The sequence below is a fragment of the Bos grunniens genome, chromosome 20, assembly GCF_055505025.1.
Source record: "Bos grunniens cultivar Pamir isolate PY7600 chromosome 20, Bosgru_T2T1.0, whole genome shotgun sequence".
In the NCBI taxonomy this organism is placed as follows: Eukaryota; Metazoa; Chordata; class Mammalia; order Artiodactyla; family Bovidae; genus Bos; species Bos grunniens.
Window position 1 is genome coordinate 67,468,425 of NC_141184.1, and position 12,503 is coordinate 67,480,927.

At 48.4% G+C, this 12,503-nt stretch overlaps 1 protein-coding gene and 1 long non-coding RNA gene across 2 annotated transcripts in view; one reads left to right on the forward strand and one right to left on the reverse strand.

The window, feature by feature from the left end:
* The first annotated feature begins 3,207 nt into the window (after positions 1-3,207).
* Positions 3,208-6,640, forward strand: LOC147350590 (uncharacterized). The gene is made up of 2 exons (XR_015148998.1): positions 3,208-3,340; positions 5,478-6,640. It is a non-coding gene; the product is annotated as an uncharacterized LOC147350590 (long non-coding RNA).
* NEURL1B (neuralized E3 ubiquitin protein ligase 1B) overlaps positions 6,251-12,503 on the reverse strand; it is a 44,674-nt gene continuing 38,421 nt past the window's right edge. The window contains exons 4-5 of the mRNA XM_086362199.1: positions 11,356-11,481; positions 6,251-11,028 (exon numbers count right to left, since the gene is read on the reverse strand). Of these exons, the coding sequence (XP_086218325.1) occupies positions 10,784-11,028; positions 11,356-11,481 (371 nt within the window). The 3' untranslated portion in view covers positions 6,251-10,783. The remainder of the gene's footprint in view (positions 11,029-11,355; positions 11,482-12,503) is intronic.

Genomic DNA, 12,503 nt, shown 5'->3' on the forward strand with positions numbered 1-12,503 from the left:
CCAGAGCCTTTGTGACTGGATTTGATCCAGGAGCCTCAGAACTTCACTGGGCTGAACGTGTCTGGTTTGGGGCTCCCTTCCCTTTCCAGATTGGTTGATTCTTGAGGGAAAAGGGCATGTCATACCTAGTTTGGTATCAGGTGTGTGTATGTGACAGAGATTGATTCAGGGGATTAAGCTTTTCACCGAAGTGGTCGATGGAAATACAGACAGCCCTGAAACTTTTCCTGAAACTTTTTGAAAGAGTACTAAGCTGGCATGATATGAGCTAGGAGCTACTGGAGGATTTCTTTGTTACCACAAGGGGAGAGCCTGCCTGAGCGTGATGTCAGCCAAGAGGACAGCAGAACAGAGAGACAGGGGCAGATTTCCAATAACACCATGTGAACACCCGGATCCAGCCGTTCCTGAAGCTAGAACGACTTGTTTAGTTGTGTGAGTTGTTTCTTAGGTTAGGTTTTTCCTGGAGATGGGTTTCAGTCTCTTATAACCAAAAGAACCAAGATAAATATAGTCTCCCCCCGCTCCAGTTTCCTTAAAAAAAATCTTGATTATTAGATGGCATCCGTGAAAATATCTCCTGGCCCAGTACAAGTGGCTAATATCATGAAAAGGAGACATAGGAGGAGAGAAAGATGCCCATGTTCTGGGCAGACTCTGTCGTCGAGACCTAAGGGATGGGTGCACACTGTACCTCTGACAGATTTGGCCTTTACTCTGGAGCAGGCATTTGTTGTTGTCGCCAAGTTGTGTCCAGCTCTTTGCAACCTCAGGGACTGCAGCCTGCCAGTCTCCTCTACCCTCTGTGGGAGCAGGCATACCTGGGGCCTAATACTACTTTTACCTTGGAGGGGGTCTGGTTTCCCCCCTGCCAGTTAAAAAGACAAATATGTTTGTGAAGGTTCATTGAGAGAATGTGTGCAAATCATGATTTCTTCTGTTTAATAAATCCTGGTTCATTTCTCTTTTGCCCCTAAAATTCAATGTCACCAAGCTGGGCTGTTCTAACAAGTCAGGACAAATATGCCTGGGCAGTAATCTCACTTCCCCCTTTGCCCCATGCCTGATAGCACTGCAAAGTTCCACCCCAGAAATCTGGGCCCTAAAGCCTGTCCTGGAGGAAGCCCAACCAAACTGGTCAGCCTGGCCTGGCCTCACCTAGAAACTTAGAGGTCCTTATCTCTACCCTGACTAAATTTGGATCTCAAATGCAGACAATCAGCCTGGGAATTTCTGATGAACTGCAGCAAGGGCCAGTTGTTCCTGTTGGTTTTTGCAGAGTAGAGAGGTAATTTTTCCTCATAAGAAGTTTAAAAGTAATAATTGGTTATTAAAGAAAAGTTGGAAAACATAATGGGAAAAAAGTTACCAATAAGGCCGTCACCCAGATACATCCCCACGGGCATTTTGCTTCTTTTCTTTTGGTCATTCCAATGCTTGGTCAGATTTTGAGGCTATTGGTCGTTAATTTTTTAAAACATCCATGAGATCAGAGTGTAGGTGCAACTTTGTTTTTTGTTTGTTTGTTTTCGCTTTGTCTTTTGAATTTTTATTGAGGTGTAGTTGATGTACAATGTTGTATTAGTTTCAAGTATAAAGCAAAGTGAGTCAGTTATACATACACATGTATCCAGTCTTTTTTTAAAAATTCTTTTCCCATGTAGGCCATTACAGAGCATTGAGTAGAGTTCGCTGTGCTACACGGGAGGTTATTATTTGTTACCTATTCTGCACATAGTAGTGTTTATATGGGGCTTTCCAGGTAGCTCAGCTGGTAAAGAACCTGCCTGCAATGCAGGAGACCCCAGTTCGATTCCTGGGTTGGGAAGATCTGCTGGAAAAAGGCATGGCAACCCATTCCAGTATTCTTGCCTGGAGAATCCCCACGAACAGAGGAGCCTGGCAGGCTACAGTCCATGGGGTTGCAAAGTCAGACATGACTGAGTGACTAAGCACAGCACATCACAGTGTGTATATGCCAGCCCCGATCTCCCAATTTATCCCACCCTCCTCTCCTTATCCCCTGGTAATCATAAGCTTGTTTTCTACATCCATGACTCTACTTCTGTTTTGTAAATAAGTTCATTTGCACCCCCCTCCTTTTTTAGATTCCACATATGAGCAATATCACATGATATTTGTCTTTCTGTGTCTGACTTACTGTCACTCGATATGTTAATCTCTAGGTCCATCCATGTTGTTGCAAATGGTTTATTTCATTTTTTCTAATGGCTGAGTAATATCCCATTGTATATATGTACCACATCTTTATCCATTCCTCTGTTAATGGACATTTAGGTTGCTTCCATGTCCTGGCTATTGTAAATAGTGCTGCAGTTGGGATGCAGGCATGCTTTTGCATCATGGCTTTCTCTGGGTATATGCCCAGGATTGGGATTGCAGGGTCATAACTTCCGTACTTTTCTCCATAGTGGCTGTACCAATTTACATTCCTACCAACAGTGTAGGAGGATTCCTTTTTCTCTACACCATCTCCAGCATTTATTGTTTGGAGATCTTTTGATGATGGCCATTTTGACCAGTGTGAGGTGATATCTCACTGTAGTTTTGATTAGCATTTCTCTAATAATTAATGATGCTGAGCATCTTTTCATGTGCTTTTGGGCCATCTGTATGTCTTCCTTGGAGAAATGTCTATTTAGATATTCCCCCATTTTTTGTTGGGTTGTTTTTCTATGTGCAGTTTTATATCTTGATTTCCCCAGTATATTTTAATATAAACATGTTCCTGTGTTATAAACTGTTTGCTGAGTTCCAGATGCTGTGCCTAGCACATCACTTGAATGAGCTCAGTAATACTCACATTCATTCTAAAACCAGGAACTCTTATTATTCTTGCTTTGCAGGTGAGGAAATTGAGACACAAAAAGGTTAAGCGTCTGGCCCAATGTCGTGGTGAGGACCTGGCTGTCCGGCTTCACAGTCCACATTATTACCTGGGGATGTATCTGTATCATGTTTTATTCAACATTCTTTAAACATCTGTTGTTCCTCCCTGCCCAGTTTTCCTTCTTCATTGCTCCAATTTTCCCCACCCCCAACTCTTAATTTAACAGGTGTGGCTATGGGGTGGAGGTGAGTGCATGTCTGACCAGTTAGAGCCCTGGATCTCCCTGGCTTCCATGATTGGCTAAGGAAGGGACACATGATGCACTTTGGTCCACTCGGGGATTTCCTCAAAGGCAGGGTGTAGCCTGGACCTGCTGTCGGCTGTCTCGTGGAGCTTCCTGGGAACGGGGGACAGAAGAGAGCAGAGGTAAAAGGGGAAAGGCCACATCCTGTCGCAGCTTTTCAGATTCCAGGTCAAAAGGCACCCAAAGTGAGTTCTTGGGTTTTGATATGGGAAGTCTCAGTTACCTGAGCCTTTTAATCTCCCCAAAGCCAGTTCCAGCTGGGTTTCTTTTTTTTTTTTTTAAGAATAGTAAAAGATGTTTATCAGTTTTCACAATCAACAGTCAGACAAAAAGTAAAAGATAACTACAATTGCAAGCCATAATGGAAACATGATTAACCTAACAATATAAATTACAATCTGGGGGGTTAAGGAGACTGATGTGGTAAGTGGAAGTGCATACATGAACACGTTCTCATCCACCCAGCCAGTCCAGTCTATGTCTTCCGGTTGATGCACTTAATCCATTTACATTTAAGGTAATTATTGATATGTATGATCCTATTACCATTTTCCTAATTGTTTTGCGTTTATTTTTTGTAGGTTTTTTCCTTCTCTTGCATTTCCTGCCTAGAGTGGTTCCTTTAGCATTTGTTGTGAAACTGGTTTAGTGGTGCTGAATTCTCCTAACTTTTGCTTTTCTGTAAAGATTTTGATTTTTCTGTCAAATCTGAACAAGATTTTTGCTGAGTAGAGTATTCTTGGTTGTAGGTTCTTCCCTTTTATCACTTTAAATATATCATGCCATTCCTTTCTGGCTTTTAGAGTTTCTGTTGAGAAATCAGCTGATAATCTTATAGGAGTTCCCTTGTATGTTATCTGTTGTTTTTCCCTTGTTGCTTTTGATACTTTATTTTTGTCTTTAATTTTTGTTAGTTTGATTAGTATGTGTCTTAGTGTGTTCTTCCTTAGTTTATCCTGCCTGGGACTCTGCACTTCCAGGACTTGGTTGACTATTTCCTTTCCCAAGTTGCTGCTAAGTCGCTTCAGTCGTGTCCGACTCTGTGCGACCCCATAGACGGCAGCTAACCAGGCTCCCCCGTCCTTGGGATTTTCCAGGCAAGAGTACTGGAGTGGGGTGCCACTGCCTTCTCCGTTTCCCATGTTAGGGAAGTTTTCAGCTACCATCTCTTCAAATATTTTCTCAGGTCCTTTCTCTCTTCTTCTGAGACCTCTATAATGCAAATGTTTGTGTTTAATGTTGTCCCAGAGGTCTCTTAGGCTGTCTTCATTTCTTTTCATTCTTTTCTCCCTATTCTGTTCTGCTGCAGTGATTTCCACCGTCCTGTCTGCCAAGTCATTTATTCATGCTTCTGCCTCAGTTTTTCTGCTCTGGATTCCTTCTGGTGTATTATCCATCTCTGGTTGCTCTTTAGTTCTTGCATCTTCTCCATTCTTTTTCCAAGATCCTGGATCATCTTCACTATCATTATTCTGAATTGTTTTTCTGGAAGGTTGCTTATATCCACTTCATTTAGTTGTTTTTCTGGGGTTTTATCTTCTCTCTTCCTCTGGGGACACAATCCTCTTCGTTTTCATTTTGATTAACTTTCTGTGATATAGTTTTCATTCTGGCAGCTACAGGATTGTGGTTCTTCTTGCTCGTTCTGTCTGCCCTCTGGTGGATGAGGCTTGTGTAAGCTTCCTGATGGGAGAGACTAACGATGGGAAAAACTGGGTCTTGCTCTGGTGGACAGGGCAGGCCTCAGTTAAACTGTAACACAATTGTCTGTTGATGAGTGGAGCTCTGCTCCCTCCCTGTTAGTTGTTTGGTGTGAGGCAACCCAGCCCTGGAGTCTATAGGCTCTATGGTAGGATTAATGGTGACCTCCAAGAGGGCTCATGCCAAGGGGCACCTCCCGGGACTGCTGCTGCCAGTGTCCCAGTCCCCACAGCGAGCCACCGCCACTGTCAACCCATGCCTCCACAGGAGAGCCTCCGACGTTAGCAGGTGGGTCTGGCTCAGTGTCTTATGGGGTCACTGCTCCTTTCCCCTGGGTCCTGGTGTGCACAAGACTTAGTGTCAAGACTGGAGTCTGTGCAAGTCCTATGGTCAAGTCCCACTGGCCTGCAAAGTCAGGTTCCCTGGGGATTCCTATTACCTTTGCTGGATCCCCAAGCTGGGAAGCCTGCTGTGGGGCTCAGAACCTTCACCACACTGGAAGGACTTCTTTGGTAGAACTGTCCTCCATTTTGCGGTTGCCCACCTAGTGGAATTTGATTTTATTATGATTGTGTCCCTCCTACTGTCTTACTGCGGCTTTTCCTTTGTCTTTGGATGTAGGGGTACGTTTTTTTGGTGGGTCCCAGCATCCTCCTGTCAATTGTCCAACAGCTAGCTGTGATTTTGGTGCTCTCATAGGAGGAGGTGAGTGCATGTCCTTCTACTCCACCGTCTTGAACCAGTCTTCATGCCAGCTGGGTTTCTGTCACTTGCATCCAAGATCTCTGATAAGAACAGTTGGTTCACCGTATTTGCAGGCTCTGCATCTGTGACTTCAACCAGCCTCAGATGGAAAGTGTTTGAAACAAAAGTTTCAGAAATTTCCAAAAAGCAGAACTTGAATTTGTTGCACGGGCAGCATTTAAATAGCATATGCGTTGTGTTAGGTATTGTAAGTACTCCAGAGATGATTTAAAGTATACAGAGGGTGTGTATAAGTCAAATGCAAATACTAATCTATTCTATATAAGTGATCTGGGCATCTGTGGCTATCCCAAGGTGGGGTGGTGGTGGTCCTGGAGCCAATCCTGTGAGCAAAGAATGATGAGGGACAACTATAAACCCTAGTTGTTGGTCATTAGGGTTGTTTCTAGTTTTTCATTATTATAAATAATGCTGTAATGACCATCCTTAAATATGGAGCTTATCCTCAATAAGAATTAATTCCTGAGGATATTTTCTTAGGAGTTCCTAAGCAAAAGGTTTGAATATGCTCAGGGTTCTATAGACATTTTGCAAATTATTTTCTCAAGGCGGGCAATGATTTGTATCCCTCACCTCCACTTCCCGACAATGTAGGTAACTGTGATTTTTAAAAACAGTCCTGAAGAGACTTTGTTTTTTAACAAGCCAAAGTTGTATTTGTTTTTTTTTTTTAAACAGGAAAATTATGTTAATATAAAACAAATAAAAACAGACAAATCGAAACACACAACACACAAAAGCACAACACGCAGGACCAGCGCAAACCCTTCCCAACCCACTGCCCTCAGGCTTGGAAACCTTTATTATAGACCCCCAAAGATTAGTCTGTGTTGGAGAGGTCACAGTATCGAATCAGAAAAATAAGAGAAACACATTTTTTAAAAGGTCTGTACACAGGTAGTGGAGGGGTGGAGTGGGGAACATACACTTCTTCACGCCAACATCAAACACACGAGGCAGAAGCTTCAGTGATCACCACAGATCTCTAGAACACCACCATGTATGCTAGTCCCTGGCCCACTTTTTTTTTTTTTTTTTGCTGGCCCACTTTTTAAAGTTGCTCTTAAAGAGGGTTAAAAGTGCACAGACACTTTCATAAGGCACGGACAGATTGTTGTACAAGTCATTGCGTTAGAAAGACGGTGAGACAATTAGACACGGAGAGAGGCCCCGTGTTCCTGAGCCAGAGCCTCTCTGCCAGAGCCAGGGCAGAGACCAGACTGAACGGCGGAAGGAGACTGCCTCTCATTTGCCAACTCTGTACACGCCTATTCTGGAAATGACTGCGGGTTCCCTGGCCACTTGGGGATTGATCTCCAGCCACCAGTCCCAAGGCCTGAAAGAAGCAGGTAGCCCTCTCCCGTCTCCCTCCCTGGCAAGGCCTGAGGGCAATCATTAGTTGGTGGGGCCCTGAACGGTTCTGCCAAAGGCCATCTCAGCAGAAGTTTGCTGCCTATAAGGTGCCCGGCATTCCTAATGCAGAGAAGGATTTTTGAAGTGTGCAGGGGTCTCTGGGTCTGGAAAGCAGTTGTGTACTGACCAAGATAGACCCCCGAGGCAACAGAAGGGCCAAGAGAGCCCTCGAACTCTGCCCCAAATGTCTCATGATGTCCTTCCTCTGATGTCAGAGCTGGGCTCCTGTCCCTCGGTTGGTCCTCCTTGTACTCCACAGGCAGTAGACGCTCAGCACATGTTCACTGAATGACTGTGTGCACGTGTACATGATGTTTTACCAAATCCTTGAACACTCATAACCGGATTTCTGGACTACTCAGGAAACCTTTAATGAGTACCTACTATGTGCCATCACAGGACCCAGCACTGGACGGGCCAAATACACGTCTACAAATCTGCCCACCTCCTGCTCTGCGCCACAAGCTGCCCGCAGGCTTGTCTTTAGACCCAGTTCCCGTCCCTGTGTCCAGAACACAGGCCACGCTGACCAGGAGTTGTAGATGGCTGAAGAAGTCTTGCTACACTTCGGGGAGCACTGCCCCAGGTAGCTAAATTCCAGAAGACTCCCAGGCTGAGAGCGGGCTAGACAAAGGTGTTTGTCTTGACTTGGAAACAGCCAGATTTCTCTGGTGGCACCAGATCACAACAAAGGGGGCATCTTCTGGTCTCCCCTCCCCACCCCCAGGGGGCCCTGCTTAAGAGGGTAGTGGTCACAGGGCCCAGGAAGGTGAACAGGACAAGGCTCTCCCCCGGGCTGCCCCAGATGGGTGCCCACATATAATAGGAAGAGGCCAGGAGAAGGTGGCAGTGGGCAGATGAGCCTGAAAGAAAGGACAGGAGTCTTCCCAGGCTTTGGGTGGCAAAGAGGCGTCAGTCTGGGGCTGGAACCCTCACACAGGGGCATGTGCCCGGCTCTCTCCAGGGGCTGCCCAGGTAAGCTTCAAGGAAGAAAACTCAAGCGATTTCTTGAGCTTTCTGGACCTGGGGAGAGGCAGTGGAGAGCGTGGGGTTCGGCACCAGGCACCACTGGGCTTGAAGCCCAGTCCTGCCACCTCCTGCTTCACTTCGTGGACCTCAGTTTTCTCACCTGCCAAATGGGGTAATAGCAGATTCCACTGATTGTAAAGAACACAGCTTTTCTACATAACATGTCTGAATAAAATGAGTTGTATAGCTGTGGCACCTTACAGTTAAAATTGGCAGTGTTTTTCCCTTAGTGGCACACAGAATGGTGTATTTTATAATCGGTGGTGTCTTCAATATAGTACAAAGACCTGCCTCGCAGGGTGACGTGGGGACGCACCTCTGCAGCGCCGTGCAGGGCACACAGGGCTGCCAAATAAAGGAGCATGGTTCCTGTCCCTTTACTCCTGCCCCTTCTCCAGACAGAACCTAGAGGGCAGTGCGGGCAGCTTCTCTGCAGTGCTGAATAAATCAGTTTAGAGGAAATGTCTAAACTGGAAATGTCTGGTTTTGAACAGATAAACACCCCTTTAATTCCTCTTGGAAATGGGGATGCTACTAATAGCGGCTGCAGAGCGAATTACACAGGCCACGAGCTCCCTCCTTCCCAGGTGACAAGTCGCCAGGCACACGTCCTGGTCTGCCCTGGGTCCAGGCCCCAGGTCCCTGGATTCCTGGCCGTGGCTGCACTGAGCCCGGCTGGAACCTGAGGTGACAGGAGAGAGGCGCTGGCTGCAGAGACTTCCGGGGCTGTGACTGTGGCTCAGTCCAGCCAGGGGAGCTGCTGCCTGGAGAACACCAGCCTGGGGGTGTGATGAGCTCTCTCTCCTGGGGCCTGTGTGTGGCTTTGCCCACACCCAACATGAGGGGGAAAAGAATTCAGCTGGCTGCTGAGCACTGCCTAGGTTTGCAGACTCTTAATCTGGCAAATGGTGAGGTGTCAGTTGCTCCCCTGAAGGTTCTGCTGTGAAATTAAAATCTGGATGTAGTTCCCAAGTTCACAAGGGAAAAAAAAAAAAAAAACAAACAATCAGGGATTCCTGCAGGGGCAAGAGGAGGGTTTCTGAAGCTGAGAGCAGGTCAGAATACCAGGTGAAGAAGCAGATAGTCCAAGACCCAGAGCACCACAAGGGCATGGACTGACTGGCCTTAGGAGACTTGATCTACAGAAGGGGCCTCCAGACACCCAGCAAAATGTGTCGTATGAATGCATAAACTCTGAACGTCCTCCTTTGCTTGTCTTCCTCAATAGATGAACAGATTAGGAACTGGACTAAAAATACGTGTTCTTCACAAGGTGTCCTGGGCTTTGTAGAATGTTGCGCTGGTCCTCCCAAGAGCTCCGGAGTGGGCAGGTACTAGGTTTCTTCTTAGATCGGGAAGTGAGAAACAGAGAGGCTCGGGGCCCTCCCTAAAGATACAGCACAAGACAGGGAAGGTGGGGCCCAGAACTGGGGCCCAGATGGGAACTGCAGGCTGGCCAACTCGTCAACCCAGGCGTGGTCTGGGAGTCTGCAGAGACGGGCCTGGGCAGGGGTGAGTGGGTAAGGGAGGGGAAGCAGGGCCAGGGGCCTAGAAAATGCCCAGCAAATTGCCCTGGGGAGGGGGAGAGTCACAAGGTCAGCATTTTCAGAGTGTCTCAGTTCCTAGCTAACATCCTAATAATCAGTTAACATCTCAGCAATCAGCAGAGGAAGATGAGCTGAGAATCAGAACAAAGATGGTGGCAAAGCCGCGCTTCCTCCCTCTTCTTGGCAGCAGGTCACCTTGGTGATGCTCACAGCTGCTGGCGAGTGCCAGGCCTAGCATTTCAGCAGGAAATGTGGAGAGCTGAGGAGTGGCCCTTTCCAACCCCAGGGGGCTCACTGGCGTCTAGGATTCTTTCCCGCCCCCAGGAAAAGCGGACCTGCTGTTTTATTTTCCTGCAGATGGTGAGGGTGGTACAGACTGAAAGCATTTGTGGGTGGAGTCAAGGGGTGTAGCACTTACTATTAGGTGGTCTGGGGGTGGAGGGGTGACAAGGCTTTAGAGGGGACACCACCCAGAGCTCTGGCCCCAGCACTCCTCAAAACTGCTCTCTGAGACTGAGAGACTGAGTTAGATACTAAAAAAGCAAATTGTTCTTTTAGGTTCTCCACCCACCTTCCCCCTGCCCCCCACAAGGAGTTGCCGCTTTGGAGCTGTAAACAATGAGCTATTTTTTCCTCGCCTTAGAAAATCTGAGTGTCCCTTTCCTATACCATCCGTGGGAGTTCTGTTTAGGTGCGGGTTCCGTATATTCAAAACCAGCTGACGTCATAGCCCCAGAAAGTGAACAGCTTCTTGTCCCACTGCCGTCTGGGCTCCAGATTGCACATTCCTTAGTGTTAAATAACCTCCCAGAGCCAGGATCCCTGGATAAATACCAATGGGTTTCTCTCAGTCATTCTCAGCCTGCCCCCTCTCGCACTCACACTCAACCAACCCCAGCAGGAGGCATTGCGCACGGGACAGTTTCCCAGCTGAGACCACCGGGGGACGGCCTTTTGGGGGCACAGCACTTTCAGGCCAGAAGCAACCCTCACTTGAACTCAGGCCCCCGGGGGCCTCATCTCCATGACTGTCACGCCATGCCCACCACTGCAGGGTGGCGGACGAGATGGCAGTGCCCTTGGGCTCCCTGGCGGCCATGGTGGTTGCCTGGCCCAGGGGGTGGGCTTCAGAAAGCTGACCTTGCTCTGGTCAAGGCCCGTGGGCGGGCCAGGCTACGGCCTGTAGGTCTTAATGACGTCCTTGATGGGCCGCCGGCAGATGGGGCAGCAGGCCCGGGCCTGCCTCTTGAGCCGCAGGCCACAGCCGTGGCACAGACACATGTGTCCGCATGTGTAGATGACCGTGTCCACCTCGCCGTCGAAGCACACGGTGCACTCGCTGCTCTTGCTGCCCACCAGCTCCGGCGGGGAGGACACGGGCGACACTGGTGGGCTCAGCGGGGAGCTGGGTGCCGTCACTGCAGAGAGGGAGAACAGGCAGACCTCAACTCACGGTCCCAGGTGGGCTCTGCTGGGCAACCCCACGAGGGCAGAGCTTCTGTGCCAGAAGCCATGGGGGGCAACTCTGGGAGACACGGCGTTCAGTTTTCCTCTGGGTTTGGCCCCTTTTCCTATGCTCCTACCCCCAAGCAGCGAGCACCGTTATCGCCCTTTGGAATGCCACGTCCAGATGTTTGTCCTCCCTCCAGGAAAGGGTGCAGGGGCTGGGGCAAGGGCAGGAGGGGCTGGCACAGCCACCAGTGCAGCCCATCTCCCTGCACCCCCGAGGGTCCACACGTCCTTACCCAGGGATGACTCAGATGCCGAGGAGGACTGGTTGACACTGAAGGCCATGTCGGAGTCGCTGTCGTCCTGGGAGCCGCTGAGGGACCCTGATGGGGATGTGGTCGCAGGGCTGGACTGCAGTGTTCCTGAGACCACAGAGAATCCATCAGGGACGTGGGAGGTGGGCTCTGCTCTGCTAGCCCCTGGCTCTTTACTGCTTTGCACCTTCACTACATGGATCTAATGGAGAACAAGAGCTACTGCATAGGATTCTGCTGAGAATTGATGGCATCGTACAAGTGGGGTAGACATCTGGTCTGTGTCTGCCTGACCTCCATTCCTGTTTCAGAAACACCACTGGAATTTTGTTGGAGGTCCTACTTCACCCTCATGCACATGATCCAGGCCAAGCCAATGAGAAAGAACTTCTACCCTTGGTCTCAATGGTGGTTCAAGGAAAGTGGAAGTGAAAGTCGCTCAGTCGTGTCCGAATCTTTGCGACCCCATGGACTATAGCCTGCCAGGCTTCTCTGTCCATGGAATTCTCCAGGCCAGAATACTGGAGTGAGTTGCCGTTCCCTTCTCTAGGGAATCTTCCCAACCTAGGGATTGAACCAGGCCTCCTGCATTACATGTGGATTCTTTACCATCTGAGCCACTAGGAAAGCCCAGGAATACTGGAGTGGGTAGCCTATCCCTTTTCCAGATCTTCCTGACCTGGGAACTGAACCAGGGTCTCCAGCATTGCAGGTGGATTCTTTACCAGTGAAGGGCGCATAACTCAAGCGAGGCCTGCAAGCCCAAATTCTGTGATTTTCACTAGCACCACTAGGAAAGAAGGGACCCATTCCATCGAGAGAAAAGCCTGGTGCTGTAGGGTGTGCCTGAGAGGGAAGGCAACATAGAGGAAAGTAGAGCTTTGAGATGGAAAGAGAAGTAGAATCCTGATGACATACTCTCAGCAGCTAGATCCAGCTGTCCCTGAATCCATCCAATACACTCCCAGACTTCTAAGGTATGTGGGTACTCCCCAAATTCCTTTTGCTTATGGCACCGTGAGTGGGGTTTTGTTACTTGCAACTACAAGACTCCTGACTAGTGTTCAACATGGATGGGTTTTCTTCCCTGAACTGTTGGTTCAGGAAATAATGGTTACTTCTGACGTGAA